Here is an 18,276-nt window from a genome sequence, read left to right on the forward strand (position 1 = left end):
TGCACAAGGATCAAGCTGCCTTAGGCCTCTAACTACAGGCCCGGAGGCTCGACTTAAAGCTGCTGGGTATAATGGATGTTTACTGCTCTTTTGTATCACCGTCTTTCTACTTGCTTTCATTCACGGGCATTGTTGGTATAAACAAGCCCTGCAGTCTTTTTTATGTCCGACTCACCCGTATGCACATGGGCACACAGAAGAGTTGGGGCGGGTGGGGGGGGATCAAAGGCCTTTTAGCACATACCACACTGATGGAGAGCAGATGCAGGGAGTGGGCTCCTTTGCTGAAGTTGTGCTGGCGTAGACTAAATGTTTAGGAGAAGTTAAATGTTACCAGGCAAGAAGAGCAGAGGACTACTGCAACAATGGTTGTTGCACAATTGAGATCAAGAGGGTGTGCAATGATGACATAGGGAAAACAAAGCCCCTGTTAACTTCCTCAGCGCTCTCTGCCAGGCTTCACACGTCAGGCTTCCTATGGAAGTCACGAGGCTTCGAGAAAGTGTAACCTCGGGCAGATTTAGTGCTGCTTCTCCCCCCCCCCCCAAACACTTTTAAATCTTTTGTCATTTACGCACATAGGATGACAGGATATTCTGAGAAGTGAGAGACACAAGATAAAAAAGTGACAGAACTGTATTTCATCATCATGAATATGACACTTTAGAGATCATGTAATGGAATGTATTGCTATTTAATTGTACTTATAATGGCTCTAATCGGAAGCAAGCTGTAAATTGGCTTATTTGATGAAATTTCCCTTTGTCGTTTGTATCCTTAATGGTGGAAATACACTTATTCGCTTCAGATAAAAGTCAGCTAAATGACATGTAATAATAGTGTAAAAGACATTCAAGCGTATGTATATTTGGAATCAGCTACATTACAGAGGACGGCGTGTGTACAAACACACACACGCACGTCACTTAACGACGAGTGTTTGTTGACCGAGGTGGCGGTTTGTCGCGAGGCTTCCATGAGGGTAAAAGCCAGCTCTCCAATCAGCTGACTGTAGCATGACGGTGTGGGAGAATGGGAGGAATGTGCTGATCCCATGTTGCTCAGCCTTTGACCTGAACAACACCCCCCACCCCCCACCGCCCCCCACAGCCAGCACAACAGTCCTGTTGTTTCAAAGGCCCTTTTAACATGCAAAAGAGGAGAGCAAGGGCTTTCTGCACAGATACCAGAAGTCGACTTAGGAGCAGTAATACACAACCTGTATTTGACAAACACTACAGTAGAGTCACAAAAGCTTTTGTCACGTGACAAACCCGTTTATTGTGTACAGGGAAGTCGGCAGAAGGTTGTAGTTGTCCGGAGTTTTTAAGGTTGCATGCTGCCCCACAGTGGTAGGGAGAGAGAAGTGCAGCACAGGACAAAGATTAGAACACTCAGATGGTCAAGTTCAGTAAGCATCCCTTTTATTAACATCGCCGGTTACAAAAAGAACAAAATCGTCAGTGTTAATGAACTTAGCAACAATATAGCGAGTGTTGATTACAAATGATACGGGACACTTATTCCTAGAGTAGGTGCAGAAGGATTAAAACCTCTACACTGATGACCTGGCCTTCTCTTCCAACAGCCAGGGTCATAAGCTCGCTTCTCTCTGGAGCTGCAGTACGGACTTGAATAAAACATGTCCATGCGTCTCCATCGTCAGTCACGTAGTGACCCGTCTGATAAGCCGAGACCCCTTTTGATCCCCTCCCACCCAAATACTGAGCCCAAAGGTGCACGGAGCAATGAAATCATGACTGCACAATGATCCACAGTTTGAGAGCTTTGGTCAGGAGGCAAACAGAGCAACAACAGTGTATTTCAGCAGGTCCTAAATGATACATGGAAACAATACATATCTTTAAGTTAAGAAAGAAAGGACTGAAAACCCCAAAGTTTGATTCAACGACGTGGAAATTTGTATCACCGCCCTCTATTGACAAATAACTACAAATACTACTGTAGTATTCAAAAGAATCTCATTGAAAATACAGGTGTTTTAAACAGAGGAATGGTTGCCACACAGTTTAAAAATCATACTGGATGTCACTTTTAAGTTAAGAATAAAATTAACTGGCGATGCAGCTGAAAAAGAGGAATGTGGTGGGAGTGGAGTAGTGTGATTTGGTACAGTGTCTGGAGTGTTTGGAACTAACAGTGACCAGTAACCTCACGGCCGACGATGGGACTACGAGCGGTGGGCCGGTTGTTCGGGCGGCCGCCTCTCGTACGGGGGAGGTGACGGGGGGAGGGAGGTTGGCTGTTTGTGTGACGGCGGTAGTGATGAGACCAAAAAGCTCAAAGGCGGTCTCTGTAGTGCAGTCAGGGCGGCTGCGGAGGGGAGGGAGGAGCTGGGGGGGGAGGGGGGTCGGTCTTCCTCTCACTATACTTTGGGCAGATCTTTGTCGGCCTCCTGGAAGAAAGCACAACAGGTTTACAGTTAAGACTCCACATTTAAAAACCTGACACCACGTTGTTTTGGGGGTTGGAGGGGTGGGGGGGGGGTAAGAGCTCAGGAACCGGCCTTACCACTTCCTGTCTCTTGGCGAGTTGCTGGCTGACGCCTTGTAGCAGCTGCTGCAGTTCTTTGACCGTTTGATTCAGTCCCGCGGTCACCTTCTCCTTTCTGTCAATCTCGTCCTGTGGGAGACAGAATGGACGCTTTAGGGCTGAGTGCAACCACCGGGTCAGCACACGCGCAGGGACACGCGCCTCGGACGCTTACTCGCTGTGACGACAGGCTGCTGTTCTCTATCAGGCCACCGGTGTTGTCCGTCACTTTCGAGAGCTCGCCCTGGATCAGATCAAGAGACTGCTGGGCCTGAAGGGGGGGGGGGGGGGGGGGGGACCACATAGATGACCTGAATAACCTGCAGTGGGACCCTTATTAGCAGTTGTATAAGATATAAACAAGTATTCTTACCGTATACAGGTCACCAGCTACCTTTTGCCTCTCATTCTCTTCCGTCTCCAGCTTGGACAGAGTCTTGGTGAGCTTGCTTTTCAGCTGGAATCATTCATTGAAAAAAAAAGAATGAAAAAAAAAAAAGAAAGACAATTAGCACATACTCTAAAAGCAAAAAAACCCTGTATTTAAAGCTTCCGGTCAAAATGAAAGTGACAGGTCACCCCTAAACCAGAAAGACATGGATCATTGTGGGCAGTATCAACAAGGTCTGGGAAGCTATAAATAAGTAGTAACTGAGTCAGGATTTCTGGAAAGTGACAGTATTTAAACAACAATTCGAGGATCAAACAGTTCCAGTAGATGTAAAAGAAGACAGACATCTCCAGAAATAAAGAACTCACCCAAGATAAGAAATAGGACAGATAGCACTACCGGCAGGAGCAAACCTTTTGATTTCGGGGTGAAGTGTTCTTTCAAACGTATACATTCAAGTGCTCAACCTTTTGTTTTTGCATGTTTCTAAAAAAGTTTTGAGAAAGACATTTGTGTTTCAAGGCATTTCAGACGGATCAGTTCCTTTTTTTCCTGTAATTAATCAGAAGGCTACATTTATGATCGAGCTCTTGTTGGTCTGAACGCAGCCAATTTATTTTCAATAACTACAGACAACTAACACTTCACAAACACCGCAGAAAATTGTCCAGTGGCATCATGGCAAGGCAAAGGCCCGAGACAAAGGAGTGTGCAGTGAAATTATAGCAGAAGATGGACAAAATGAAGCATTTCTTTGGACTGCAGAAGGAAGTTGACTAGAAACCCTTTTGTTAGATACAGTAAAATCCCAGTGTAGAGAAGGAAGAGTTAGTTGTGCAAGTATCCCAGAGGGCAAAGGCGAGTTCACTTTCCCCCTCTTGTGTTCTAGCTCATAAGATGAGAGGTTACGGGCTGGGTAAGTTCCTTAGAGGTTAAAGATGACGACCCGCACAAGCAGGAGACAGGGAGCCCGTGTTGCAGGACGGGTGCATTAAGGGAAAGGTTTAAAAACAGGAGCTCTAGCTAGAGGGGGAGCAGTGCTTACCAAAGTCAGCTCCTCATTCTGTCTGAGAGCCTCTGTGTACGAGCCATTAAGTCTGGTCTGCAAATCAGTCAACAGATCTTTGAGCTGAAATTAAGTTTGAGACGATGTGTTTAATGGGAGTGTGTGAGCGTCAGTCCACACAGTCTGAGCAGGGACAGGAGCCGACTACAAAGAGGGAACACTGTCATTTAGCAGAGCTTTCCGGGGGGGGCGGGGGATAAAAGCACAGGATCCTGTCGTGCACGACCGCAAGTCACCGAAGGCGGCCCTTAAAGTTAGTCTGTTGTGCGTATAGAAGTCACGGACGACTATGTGAAGACCAAAACATCGATCATGAAAGTGACAAACAACGGTGCTCGTTTTCTTTTCCCAGCTAAGGACGTGACGGAGGATCAGGAAGGTGGAGGAGTTGCGGCTCACCTCTCTGACTTCGGTTACGTAGGTGGCACTCTCACGCTCCGCTCGCTCCAACTCAGACTCAAAATGCTGTTTTTCTCTTCTAAGCTGAAAAGAACAACAGAGGCTCGTTGTTACTTGTGAACGAGACCAAGCACATTCTAAAAAGGCTGAAAATTAGAATTTATAATAACTCTTCATAGAAATACAAGTGTGTTAAGCTACGTGCTAATTGTCACAAAATAGAATACAACGTCCCACATCTTTCCCAGACCCCCCTTTCCTTGACCTTGACGGACCACCACATGAGGTCTAGGAAAGATGTGAAGGAGAATTCTTCTCAGGAAACGACAACAGGAAGACTGTTGGGTTTTCGGAGGAACAGCATTGCTCAGAAAACCCAACAGCAACAGTGGAAGCTTTTTTTGGGTTTGTTTTAAGAAACGCATAATAAATAAAAGGAAGTGACCAACTCACTTCCTCACAACTTCAAACAGCGCCCACTCGATATGGACGGCTGAATGTTGCTGTGCTTTAAGTAAAGCTGCTGCTAAGAATTGGAAAGGCGTTTTTTCCTTTCCTCTAAAAAAAGGATTGTTGAGTTTCCCGTATGCTAAAGGGGACAAGCAAGGTAGCGCGTAAGCACCTTTCCTCAGCATTTGGAGAATTCAAAACTGCAACTTAATATTTCCATATCACTTCACTCAAAAATCTTATATTAAAAAATAGTTGGCCACAGCTTTGATTTGAGATGTGCGTTTTTGAGTGCACTGACATTTTCCAACTCTGCTCCATCAGTTAGTCTCTCAATCTCCTGCTCCAGGGCTGTGACTTTCAGGCTCATCTGAGGGAGGCGAAGGAAGAATGATGCACTCAATTGAGCACACAATATTGTACAATATTCAGTCATCTGGTGTTCAATCTGGGAGTGGCCTCCTGCTAAGGCTGACCACGGACCTCTTTGAGCTCTCCCTGTGTCCGCTCCAGCTTGCCCCTCCAGCGAGACTCCTCCTGCTCCACGCTGTTCTGGAGGAGCTGCAGGATGCCCTCCTGTGGATGCAGCAGGAACGACAGCTCAGTTTGACGCCAGAGACACCGGCGTACTAGAACGTGTGACTGCTAAAACCTCCTCTCACCGTCTCCGCCAACACCTTCTTGTACGTCTCACAGTCTTTCTGTAGAATCCTCTGTGCTTCATCAGCTTCTTTCAGCTTCTCAACCAGCATCTAAGTGTGAGAGAGAGAGAGAGAAAGTATTTGTTGATAAAATATAAATTCAGTTCAAAAAGGAAAGCCGTTGGAATGTACGTTTGCAACGTACTCACCTTAGAGTCCCCTGATGCAGGGTTGGGTGCTGCAGTTGAGCATTCTGCTGCTGCCCCCTCAAATCGGTGGAGCCAGTCCTGATGGTTCTGGAGGAAAGAAGAGATCGAAGGACAGAGACGTCATGATACCGGTTGAGAAGGAACACGCTGTAAGATGCAAATTAAAAAACACACTGTTAAAAGTAGAAGATCTAACACTACCCATACCTGCTCACTGGGCAGAGGCACAAGGGGCAGAAGTCTGTGCAGGACATCTCGACACTCAGCCTGGCACACTGACAGGGCCGTCTGGTTCTCCTGCAAGGCGATGGGAGGGGGCAAAAAGGACGAAGACGGAGAGAGGAGGAGAGATTGAGCACCGACGGTTCAAACGGTTCAGTCACTTCGAAGATCCAGAGGTCATGAGAGCAGATATGACCACCGCTTTTCCTTCTTCCCCTTCTTTAATACCAGTTATCCCTCAAGTCGTTCCAGTCATTGTGTCATCATGGTCCTAATGTTATAATTCTACAGCATTAGGATAAACGCTGCCTCACTCCCACTTCCGACTATCCCAAAACATCAGCTTCGCTCAACAGGCCACACCTCCACCGAGTGTCAGCAACCCCAGATTCAGAGAACATCGCATGCTTCGGTCCTCCTGCAACCAAATAGGTCAGTCTGCCTCCATGAAAGCACCGTGAAACTCTTCAAAACGTAAAAAAAAAAAGGCAGCCATTAGTCCCCCTACAATAAGCAAGCATCATGCACTCCGAGGCCTGAAGGGAGCACAAATGCCAAGCAGGAGCCAGCTGGCACTTTAACCACTATTCACATTAACGCGTCGTGTCACAGGCAGCTCGGAGAAGACTGTATAGAGTTGAGTACAGCCAGAGTGCAGAAACGGGACACACAGCAGCTGCCGAGGAACTCCCTGGCTCAGCTCGGAGAAGGTGCTTTCTACTGTACCCGGATGGCAGAAGAGCAGCTGCTATGCTGACAGTTCAGCTTGCGTCTTCCCTAATGTAGGGAGAGGAGGGCAAAAATACTCGCTCGCTGGGACCGTTAATAGACCGGCTATCTGGTAGCCCACTCCGTTTACACAGAGGGACCTGCAACGACGAGGAGTAGGCCTTTAGATTGCGCCTTACGTTGTCACAGAAGGATCTTGCAGTTGTGAGTACGGAGCATTAACAAACATGGACATATTCATTGAACGTTTTGAATGATCATATTCCCTTCAAAAAGAATAAACTGCATTCAAATCAAGGTGAATTAAAGAGATTTTCAGCGGCCGATCAGCTGGCGATATTAACAGCGTGGATGCCAGAAAGCATAATGGGGAGTAAACATGCTAGAAAGAAGTCACATGACGGAAAGACAGGAAGCGGCAAAAATGATGATCATGAATCTCAATCTAATGACATCTAGTGAAACCATCTCTAGGTCACTGCACACTCATTTCCATGCTTTGGGTGGGAGGGAAGCCGTCTGTATATTCCAGAGCTTGAACCTATAACTTCCATTTGTCCAGTTCAGGAAGCTAGAGATCTATAAAGGGGAGGGGCTTAGATCAACAGCACAACACAAGGCCAATTGAGAGAAAACAACAGAGGAGGCAGTGTGGTAAATGAGTATGCAGCTTTGTTATGGATAGTGGCAAAAAAAAAAAAATCTCACTGGGACAATTATGGCAAAAAACGGATTAATTTTGGGGGGAGGAGGGGGATGCATCAGATTGGAACTAGAGTGAAGGAGACTGAGGTGGGGTGTCGAACCTTGACGGCTTTGCTGAGTTTCCCTTGAAGCATGGACTCGGTGGCTGACAGAGCTTCCATTGCACTCCAGTTTTTCTCCCGGAGCTCCTGTTTTGGTCGGTTCCAGAGAGATACTACCTTCAGTTCAGCCTCAAGGAAAATGCATTCATTGAGCCTTTAAATAACACTGCGAGCGTAACAGAACGAACCGGATGCATTTCTCGTTTTAGGATGGCTCCACTCTGCTTTCCACACATGCTGCCACAGCTAAAAATAATAACACTAATAGCCTCGAGAGTCCCAGTCTCGCACCTTGTGTGGATAAAAGAACAATACGCAAGATATGTATTGTAACAATGTCCTGGGAGTACTTTCTAGTCAAACTAAGGCGGCCTGAAGACAGACTGTAGAAAAGGGAAAAAAAAGGCTAAATATATCTGCTTTTCAATTCCAATATGATTTGAAAATAATAAAAGGTAGGTGAGTTTCTAAAGCTCTGAATCACCAACAAGCGCCAACAAGCTCGCTGAAACATTCAAGGCCAGCAGAGAGCTTGACAAGAGCAGGCTCGAAGTTATGCAACGCTCAGCAATCCAAATCAATGTGTAGAATCATGTTAAGAAATCTACCGTAGCCAGAGAAAGCTCTCCATTTGTTATCAAACGAGCAAAGAAGTAAAAAACAAAACAAGTGTGACTAAGTGGCAGTGGAAAAATGGGAGTGCTGGATGCAGGGTGCAGCTCCACTGTGAGGGGGTTTGGGGGACCACACAAAAGCTACGGGATGATGCCTCGCAGGAGAAGAACACAACCGCTACTAGTGTTATCCAGCTCATCGCCGTAGGAAACCTACGTTGTTCTTCTTTCTATGAAGCTCCAGGGAATCCCTCAGCTCGGCCAGCTCACCCTGCAGATCTGAGACCTGCTTCTCCTTTTTAGACAACCTGATGGAAACAAGAGCAATCACAACATCTTGTTATGGATTCTTAAAGGCTCTTTAAGATGAAAACATGAGGGAAATATGTACGTTATCACAAGACTACTTACGCTTTCAGAAGCTCTGGGCTTGGCACTGCAGTGTGTGACTGCTATTCGGAGAGAGACAAGACTCAATTAAACATGTGACTCATAGAAAACAAGAGGAAAATAAACTTTTCAGAGTCGCTAACCAAAAGGACCCCTTCCTCCAACCTAATTTGTTAGGTTTGTTGTTAACGTAGTAAAAATATCTTCTTCCTGCTTTAAACCTCTTTGGGATTGTTCCTCACCTGTTGATGAACCTGCTCCACCTTCTCACTCAACTCCTTGGTTGTGGCTTTCAGCTTGGCCTGCAGCGCCTGGATGTCCCGGTCCTTTGCTGCTAGCCTGTGGGTGGGTGATGCTCATCATTAGTCAGATTGGCGGGGCAGCGCTAAAGGACAATGAGCTGAAGTGTTGGAGTGAACTTACTGATCCTGGAGTTCTTGGAGCTGTGTAGCAGAGATGGTCAGCTCTTCTGGCGTCTCCCTTTGTCTGAGCTGCTCCGTCTCCACCTGGAGGGCAGCCAACTGCTTCTCCAGAGCCTGAGACACAAAATCTAACTTAGACAAGAGCTCAAAGCAGGATTATACAACATGAACTTCAAAACTAAAACACAGTATGGCACCCACCTTAATCGTCTTCTCCCTGGTAGAGCTGCAGTCTTCTGCCGCTTGTAGAGTATCCTCCATTGATCTTAGCTTCACATCCTTATCCCTCAGCCTATGAAACAATGCGAGCAACGGTTCAATGCAGAGAAGCGAGAAGACATGTGTTGTGCTGGTGGAGAATTACTATGAGGACTGTGTATGGGGGAGTGGACTAGAGAGTCTGGGAGAATTTATTTTATTGGCACAATCCCAAAATATCCAAAGAACACTTGATTGATCTTACGCTATCTGGAGTTCTGTCACCATGGACTCCGATGATCCCTGTGATCAGTGGGGAGGACAAAAAGAAATGAGAACAATGTAAGAAAAAACAAAAACAAAACAGAAACTCCTTGCAGTAGAGATGAAGACTCGCCTGCTCTGCAGTCTTTCTCTTAAGGGCGTTGGTTTCTTGTTTGAGTGCCTCATTTACTTCTCTTATGGCCTGCATGAGGGAGAGAAATTACTTAGGGATTTTCTCCTATTAGGGTTTGTGATTTTAAAAGGCAAGAGGTGGAATGCAGAGTCATGGTTGTCACTCAAATGTGTGCGATGCAGCACAAAAGAAAAATAAACACCTGGAGCTCTTCTTCCTTGTTGGCCATTTCTATCAGCCCCTTCTCAAGCAGGTCCTCTACAGTCTTCACGTTCTCCTCTTTCTCTTGGACACTGAGTGAGAAGAAAAGTTTTATAAGCTTTATCAGATACTGAGCGCAACCAGCTGAAGCATTCAAACTATGTCCAAGTGCTCATACACACACCTCCTCTGGCACTGGTCCAAAGCCAGTTGGGAGGCAGTCTGCATGGGGAGAGTCAAACACAGAGGATGAGTCAACCAGGACAATGCACAATCACATACCAACCTATTGAATTAAAAAAAAAAAACAGCCAAGGAACACAGCTAACCTGATCAGAAATCTGTGCCTGCAGATTCTTAAGGATTGCCTTCAGTGACACGTTATCGTTGTGTAAGGCCTGCAGATGAAGAGAGGAAGGTGCAATAGTTGGCATAGCACTACTAATCTAACAAGTTTATATAACCGCCAATAAATGAGATCCGTTGGGCAGCGGAACTCAAAATATCTGCAAACCATCCTGCCCTTGTTCTGGCAGGATGGTCTACAGAGTCTGTGATCCACATTCCCTCATTACACATTGAGACAGCATGTTCCAAGAAGGAGTTCTTGGAACATGCCGTCTCAAGCGGACCGGTGAACCAACGCCATGTTGGTATAGGAAGCTGTAGACGGTGCGCTACAGTGACCATACCTGCATGTCAGTTTCTCTACTGGCCCCACTGCTCCTCTCAGCATTTAGAGAATCCTCAAGGCTCTTCCTCTGCAGCTCCTTATCAGCCAATCTGGAAGAAAAAAAACAATTCAGGAGAGCACATGAGAAACTTAACATTTTCACTTGTGATGCAGTCGTGTCTGAAAACATCTCAAATCGTTTCTCACAGCTTCTGCAGCTCCTCAATGAGAGACACATGGGTGACCTAAGTGTGAAAAGAATACATCTTATTAGCCCACATACATTTCTTTACTAAACATAGTTAAATGAGGTGGACCTATATACCTGTGAAGAGAGCTGGGCCTGCATGGTTTCATTTTGGACCTGAAGACCTTTGTTTTCATGCAGAAGATCCTGTTAAATACAGGGCATTCAGATTCTTATAAAAACAAATTTCAACAAAATATGACTGTAAAACAATACGACAGCTCATTTGGACACCCGATGCAAGCAAAGTAGGGCTCCAACACCGTGGCGTGCAATGTCGCGGTGGCTCACCTGAACCCGGGCTTGCAGCGTGTCATCGGGCATACTGTGCTGGGACCTTTCCATGAGCTCCATCACGTTCTGCTCCAGACGCTCCTTGGTAACCATGGCTTCAGTCAGACTGCTGTGTAACGTCTGGATCTCTTTGTTCTTGTTGTTCAGCTCAGCCTCCACTGACAAAAACTGACCGTGAAGCTCTGCGCGCACACACACAAACAATCAGCAGCTGGAAGTAGCTAGTCGATATAGAGGAAGCATTAAGTCAGAGTCTGGTATGTTGTACCTTGCTTTGAGGCCTGGAGTTTCTCTCTTTCAGCGTTGACGGTATGGAGGAAATTCTGCAGTTCTTCCCAACCCCGCTTGGCATCCTGCAGTTGGGCCTGTGGTTGGAGGGATATACATATTCAATTTGATGATCACCATCCTCAAACAAATCAGATTAAGTGGTGCCACCACACAGCACCAGGTAAATGACATCCATCAAGTTCCTCGGATTCAAACACAGCTTTGGATCTGCCAGTTAATGGCACGTACAAATGACAAAACTGCACATTCATTTAACTTTCTAGTCTGCGCATTAGAGAAAAATAGACAGTTCTTTGCAGAGACTCTTTTAGCCGGCAACTTAAATCTCCCTTTCCGATTGTACAAAGAAAAGACAGGAAAGACCGCTCTCGGCGTCTCACGGGAAAGTGTTTATATGCCGTACAAAAGCCTCAAACATTCCTGCTTCCCAAGCCAACACAATCCTCTCGGCCCTGCTTCCATTTCCCCACACCGCTCCCACCACCTCCCATTTCCTCAGCAATGCTTCCACACCCTCGAACCAGATCTGAAGCGGTTTTTTGGCACCACTCAGTTGGTTTTTCCGGCTCCGCTGAGGGTTACCACAGCCCAGGCTACTTCAACACATCGTGCATCTGGATTGGTGTACCTCCAGCTGGGACACATTCTGCTTGTAGTTGACCTCCAGGGACTTCCTCTGGTGCTCCTCCTGTTGCAGCTTGTTGTTGTTGTCCGTCAGCTCTTTCATCAGACCGGTGTACTCTGAGCGCAGCTTGTTCAGCTCTGCTGAATTCCTATGAAGGAAGAAGCGCAAAACAAGCACCCATGAGTGATGTGAGAGCGGTTGATGAATAAAAGTCCAAATAGCCTTTACATGGCAGCTCACAGGCAGAAGAGATGGAGCATAATGTTGAGAGGACGTGAGCTAAATTACAAAGATGGTGACTTGAAACTCTACTACAAACAGGACCAGCAGGAATGTTCGACCAAGATGAGACATTTATAACGCTCTGGAGAGCAAGACCAGCGGTGTATTATTTAAAAAGCAGAGTAACACTGACTTGCTCTCCATCTGGTTGGTGGCGGAGCTGACTGCGTCCCTCAGGATGCCGTTTTCCTGCTGCAGGCGAGTGATTTGGCTTTCCATCTGTTCCCTCGCCTGCTGGAACTGCACACAAAAAAAATAAAAAAAAATTAAGAAGAATGGCCAAAAGGTCTGCGTTCCTTCACATCCACTCTCCACAGTAGTGTGTTGTGGGATTTAATGTAGTAAATGTACAGTTAATGAAAGCAACTAAGTGGAAACCTTTATCTGCATGGTCTGAAGCTCCTGGTAGCTGCCTTGCGCTTTGCCTTGCATGCTGCCCAGTTCTTTCTCCATGGCTGCACGTTGCTCTCTCATCACAGCCTCTACCCGGCCGGTCTTTTGCTTCTCCACATGAAGCTCCTAAAGCACAGAAGTAAAAAGGACGCATGAAGCTCTTTGCTGAAACAAGTGCAATTAATCTCTCAAACACTTTGTTGACAACGTGGGAATCCAGACCTGGTTAAGCTGCTTCACTTTGTCCTTTGCGATGGAAGCCTCCTCCTGCAGAGTTGTGAGGAACCTTTCTCGCTCCTGGGCAGCAGAGTCAGGCCTAGCTGCAGCCTGGCGGTGAGACACACAACGTCAAAAAGGGGGCATAGCAAGTCCAACTATAAATACCTCGTATCCTGCCAAATGCAAATAGTGCAATATGTCAAAACACAGTATTCAACGGAGCTCTCACTTTGTGCCAGGCATCCAAGGCATTGGGGCTCTTCTCCCGGAGGAGAACCATCACACTGACGGCCTCGGCCTCCGACAGAGCCAGACTGGACAGACCAGTAAGCAGTTCCTTCAGCTTCACCTCCCTCTTCTCTGTTAAAAAAAAATGTATATACAAAAAATTGATCCCTTTATGGGATACCAAAAAAACTGAAACAAAGACTGGATCTGACTAGTTTTTTCTTGCCTTTGTCACTCTCATTCTTCTGCTTCTTGCCACTCCCTTTGGATGGTACGTCATTGTTATGGCCCGCTTGGTGGTTGGCAGGAGTTGCACAGTCAACCAGAACATGCGCTTCATCTACTGGATTTGAGAAAAAACTGGTTAATTACAAGGTCAACATTTCAGGCTTTGTTTTGTGTATCGTCATATTTGAAAGAATAAATAAATGCGGCACAATTGCATCACCATTAGTATGCTCGGTCTTCTGCTTCTTTGCAGAGTTCTTTTTCTTGCCACTTGTAGCGACTGGGGCTGCACCGTCCACAATTCTGGTATCAGCCATCACTGGAGTCTCTTTCTTCACTGGCGCTGGACGCTGCTCAGGAATAACCTCCGCCTGCTGGTCGTTCGCTGGAACTTCAGAGTTCAATGAATTGTTAGCAATTCATGAGAAATTATACACTTTGAAATCCACTCTTCGCTACTCACCAGACTCTGTCTTTGGTTTCTTCTTCTCCTTTTTCTTCCCAGAGATCTGGGGAGGTGTTTGAGCCTGAACAGGAGCCTGAGAGACCTGGACCTCAAGTTTGGGGGAGGGAGGTTTCTCTACTTTGCGACTGATCTGCTGTGAGCCGTTCACCTCTGGCTCCTCAGAAGGAGCCGCCGCGGCTGTGGCAGCAGCTGCGGCGGCGGCAGTGGCAGCGGCAGTGACAGCGGCTGCGGCAGTGACAGCGGCTGCGGCAGCGGCTGTGGCAGCCCTGGCCGCCTTTTTCTCCTTCTTCTTTCTCTCTCTCAGACCAGCAGGTGCCTCGGGGGACACTGAAACAGGCACATTGGGAAATGGTGGTGGTGGAGCGGGATCTGGTATAGCTGCTGGTGCAAGTTCCTCCTCTTCCTCCGGAGTGGAGCTGTTGGCACCGTTAGCAAAATCAAACTCCCGAAGATCCTCTTCCGACTCTCCTCCACCTCCTCCTCCTCCTCCTCCGCTGGCAGTCTCCTTCTTCTTGCTCTTCTTCTTCTCATTCTTCTTTCGGGTTTCCGGCTTGGGTGGTGGTAGCTTGAGGTGGCGTTTCTGCCGAGCAAGAACCTCATCGTAGGACGTCTCCTTCATGAAGAGCCAGAAGAAGAGGAACATGAGGGCAATGACCAGGGTAGGGGCCAGGATGAGCAGGTACTGAGAGTCGTAGATATCAACCGCCATTCTGGAGAGAAGGAGAGAGACACAAAATATGTAGGCCACTAGGTTGACAGTCAACATGGTTTGGCACACATATGTAATGTATGACAATAAGGTAATGGCTTTCTACCATTGAAGTCAACTGGGAATAAAATCTCAAAAGGTGACATGACATGTGAGGGGTGGAGACGTTAGTCCACCAATGGCATGGAGAGGGAGTGAATGAAAAGGACTCTCACTGACACCCCGTCCTGTCTTAGTGATATGATCCAATTAGATAACACCGCACCAGCTACACAGCTTAAATCCCCCATCTTTATATAGATCCACGTAAAATAAGGTGGATGTACTTGGCACACAGCTTGGAGAGAGCCAGAGAGAAATCGCCACCTGTGGTTTAATGCGGGTCTATATGAGCCAAGAGCATCAGAGAAAAGTAGAGGACTGTCTTATTTCACTTCCCTCATTGAGCTTCCCCCACAAAGACGATGTGATGAAATTTGAAACTCATTTGATGGATTTGCAGGAGGCAAGAATACACCCACATGCGAGTGTCACCCGATGAGGTATGCTGCAGTTTAACCCCTGCCTGCGTCAAGCCATGGAACAGGCTGTTCTTCTTCCACTGCAGAGTCAAGAGGTCCTGTGACTTTATCAATTTAGCATCTACCAGAGCTATTTGTCCATCTCTTTAATGCTGCTACAGTACAGTAATAATGGAAGAGACGCAATGAGTTACTAGAAGCCACTATAAACCAAACCATGTGTAAGCATTGTCTTTATTTCCGGGCATGAACGACCCTGACGAGATGCATGATGGCTGTTAAGATAAAAGGAGACTTTACACAAATGAATGTCACTACTCAGCCAAGCTTTCTGATTAGCCCTTGAAAAATTCCAACACTGTTAAAAATGTTGAAACAGAGACCCTTCAGTTCCCTGGATTCTTCACTGGGTCAAATCAAAAATCAAGTTTTTGCAATAAAAGAGAAATTATTTTCCCCTAAAAAAATAATAACACTGTTAGGAGGGCAGCGTTGTGTTGTCAACAATAGAGTGGCACCAGCAGTAAGCGACCCGAAGAGCTGCACAATCCCATCCTATACCTGGGATCTGTGGCAGTGATATAGTGTAGGAGTCTGTGTTGTAGTCCAGACCTCTTTAGTCATTTGGATTAAGCTGATTACCCATGATAATACATTTAAGAATAACTTTCCACTGCAGGGCTTCCTGAGAACTCAGACTAAGCCTTAGAAGTGTAATGTTGACCCGGTTTCACTCCCATCAGGAAAAACTCAAATTGAGTCTTCTGCAACACACCAAAATGTGCCTAACCTGCTTTAATGTATATGATTTGACACATTTCATTTCAGAAAAAATATGAACAAGCACACTATTTATTCTCTGAGGATACCCTAAAAACATACTGAATAAAAAATGGTGGCGCTTAAACGCTGGCTTCGCCGGTAAATGTGATTGGAGGATCTTACGAGTTTATTAAATGTTTTTATGAAATGCTTATCCACTTCTCTGTGGTGTTTATATGGCACGTATCTCAGAGAGCATGCATTCCTACATGGAGCCGGAGATAAGCTCAGCCAGAAGAATGTGACTAGAGCTAAAGCTGCTGGTCTAGAGAGCGCAGTCGGAACATATACAATTGTGAAAAAACAAACAATAAATTTTAGTTGTTTTTTCTTTGCTCATGCACTCTGTTTTCTTACCCCGTTACTACATAGTACAGTGTGTACTTCATACACACCGTGGGTAACAAAGCTGTAACTGCTACCCTTCAGTGGCTACTAAACCAGGAAGCTATTTGTTACGTCACATCAATTGCGTTTCCGAGAAAACTCCCATGTCAGACCAAATAAAGCTGTGAAATAATTTCTAACGCAACGTTTGGTTCCTGATGTACGTAAGTGCGGGCGGAGTAAGTGGCGTAAACGCTGGAAGCCCGCTTGCTTTCTTTGGTTCCCGGGCCTCAGAGTGGAAGGTGCACGAGTGCGGAGGCCTGTCCCGGCATCAAACTGAGCCTCGGGGACAAAGCCCTCTCGGGCTGTTGGCTCCCCGGAATCTAACTTGACTGGCCAGGCCTCCCGATTCAGCAGACGGGATTTGGAACTCCTGAGAACGATCAGTCTCAAAAAGCAGTTAGGACAGTACTTCAGAACAAGTACATGCATCACTTGACAGTGGTGGTGGTGGACGATGGTGCTAGTTATTGGCAAAATGGCTCAAAAATGTGTAGAATTATTGTATTTAGTAAAAAATAATAAGAATAATAAGAATTGTATGCATTTTAAGTGGCACATTGAACTACATTCACTCGGCAATAACCATACCTTTCATCTATAAAGTTTCAAGGACTACAGATAATAAAATAATCGAAGCAATGCTTCAGATAACAGATGTGGCCCTGCCTGAATAGATGATGTAAAGATGGCACCATGGTAATTAAACATGATCCGTAATCCAGTAATAACAACAATAAACTAAACAGAGAGTAGCAAAGTACACGGTAGGGCATCTGATTACAGGGGGGAAACTTTCTGATCAGCAGCGACAACTACACTTGAGAGTGTGGTTCATATAGAATAAAGTGCAACAAAGACCACCTAGATAGGAGCGAATCTACATAGACCCGGGGGAAGGAAGAACCGACTCCAACTTCACAATCTCGAGCCAAGGATCCGGAAAGAGGGGCCAAGGGCTGCTTGACAGATTCGGTGTGACGGTCATATCTTTAGTCAGCACCTTAGCGAGAAGGGTGATGATGTAGCAGGATAACCGGCACATGTCTCATTCATTTTGAGCACTATAAATAAGTTATAACACGAGCCGTCTCTGATGTTACACCAAGCCTCCTCCAAATTCAACACGGACCTAATGTCCCAGCGTGCCCGCTTCAGGTCTTATCGTCGGCTTTTTTGCACACTATTGAACCGTGACACGTAATGGCAGCTGTTCCTACACCCGAGAAGGACTGTACTCAGAAGATATAAACAGGTCTGATCTAACCCGAATGCCGGCGTTAATCTTCCTTTGCGAAGTTAGCTCAGATAACTTTCCAGTCGCACGTTAATGTAACGTGAAAGCGAAGGAAGAGGCTCACGTTGCGACGTCGAGATGACGAGCACACTAAAAAAAAAGAGGAAAAAGCTTTATAGAATCAATGGGGGCTAAAATGTGTCACGACTGTCAGCGAACAGTACAAGTAGTCGATAATTCAGCGGAAAAGGGCCCACTCAAGCCGTGTGTCGGGGGGACAGAGCTGCGCGTTATGAATGAGCTAGCTAACACTAAGGCTAACTTAGCCAACTAACGTTCGCCACGTACCGCCGTCCGCCCCCCAGCCCGCGGATGCGGGTAACGTTCCGGGGAAGTACTCAGGCGTGAAACCGACGGCCGAGGACGTTTTAACATGTCGCTCGAGAACATTTTCTTTTAACAAACGGGGAGTCCGTGTGGAGGCGTGGACGTCTGCCCCCCCCCCCCCCCCACGGGCCTCGTCTCGCTGCTGACCCAGCCTCCCTCTCTCGTGAAATCTGACCCGGTCTGCTGCTTCGTTCTTCCGCTCAAGTCCTGAGGGCCGTTCCCAGGCCCGGGTAAAGAGCTTAGCTGTGCTAACACCAACAAAACCGACAGAAACAAGAAATGAACAACATGTCGCCGACGAACACGGCGTACCTGTATCTTTAGTTTGCCGTTGCTTTAACCGGTGGTGAAATGGCGTTGTTCTGCGTTGACTCTCGCAGACTTCCGACTTCCCAGTGCAGCTCCAGCCTGGCTTTCTTCTGCGCTATCCGTCAGACCATCTCCCGTTTCTGGTTCGCGGGGGCGGGTCATAGTCAGGCTACGGAAAGGGACGCTTGTTTTGCGACTGAGGGTACACCGCCACAGGCTGTCATTACGCGCGGGTGGGAAACCCAAAGATAGCCCCGCCTTTTCTAGACA

At 46.7% G+C, this 18,276-nt stretch overlaps 1 protein-coding gene across 26 annotated transcripts; it reads right to left on the minus strand.

The window, feature by feature from the left end:
* Positions 1 to 1,402: 1,402 nt before the first annotated feature.
* On the minus strand, positions 1,403 to 18,241 carry ktn1 (kinectin 1). 26 transcript variants are annotated; one of them, XM_078089882.1, is made up of 36 exons: positions 18,010 to 18,177; positions 13,632 to 14,344; positions 13,389 to 13,559; positions 13,167 to 13,280; positions 12,942 to 13,072; positions 12,716 to 12,820; positions 12,479 to 12,619; positions 12,234 to 12,340; positions 11,822 to 11,966; positions 11,171 to 11,267; positions 10,900 to 11,084; positions 10,687 to 10,755; positions 10,569 to 10,606; positions 10,381 to 10,471; positions 10,018 to 10,086; positions 9,873 to 9,910; positions 9,690 to 9,780; positions 9,488 to 9,556; positions 9,356 to 9,393; positions 9,094 to 9,184; positions 8,894 to 9,006; positions 8,713 to 8,809; positions 8,492 to 8,529; positions 8,298 to 8,388; positions 7,467 to 7,553; positions 5,917 to 6,006; positions 5,710 to 5,796; positions 5,522 to 5,611; positions 5,343 to 5,435; positions 5,161 to 5,229; positions 4,410 to 4,493; positions 3,990 to 4,073; positions 2,927 to 3,010; positions 2,729 to 2,824; positions 2,533 to 2,643; positions 1,403 to 2,416 (listed from the first exon to the last, which is right to left on the minus strand). In XM_078089882.1, exons 2-36 carry the CDS (start codon positions 14,341 to 14,343, stop codon positions 2,387 to 2,389), a joined length of 3,846 nt encoding a protein of 1,281 aa, XP_077946008.1. In that variant the 5' UTR covers position 14,344; positions 18,010 to 18,177; the 3' UTR covers positions 1,403 to 2,386. The 26 variants fall into 26 exon arrangements, with proteins under 26 accessions (XP_077946008.1, XP_040055237.2, XP_040055238.2 ...); XM_040199303.2 differs by having other exon boundaries at positions 8,492 to 8,532; XM_040199304.2 differs by having other exon boundaries at positions 13,167 to 13,283.
* Positions 18,242 to 18,276: the final 35 nt, after the last annotated feature.

This window comes from Gasterosteus aculeatus, chromosome 15 (assembly GCF_964276395.1).
Source record: "Gasterosteus aculeatus chromosome 15, fGasAcu3.hap1.1, whole genome shotgun sequence".
Classification (NCBI taxonomy): Eukaryota; Metazoa; Chordata; class Actinopteri; order Perciformes; family Gasterosteidae; genus Gasterosteus; species Gasterosteus aculeatus.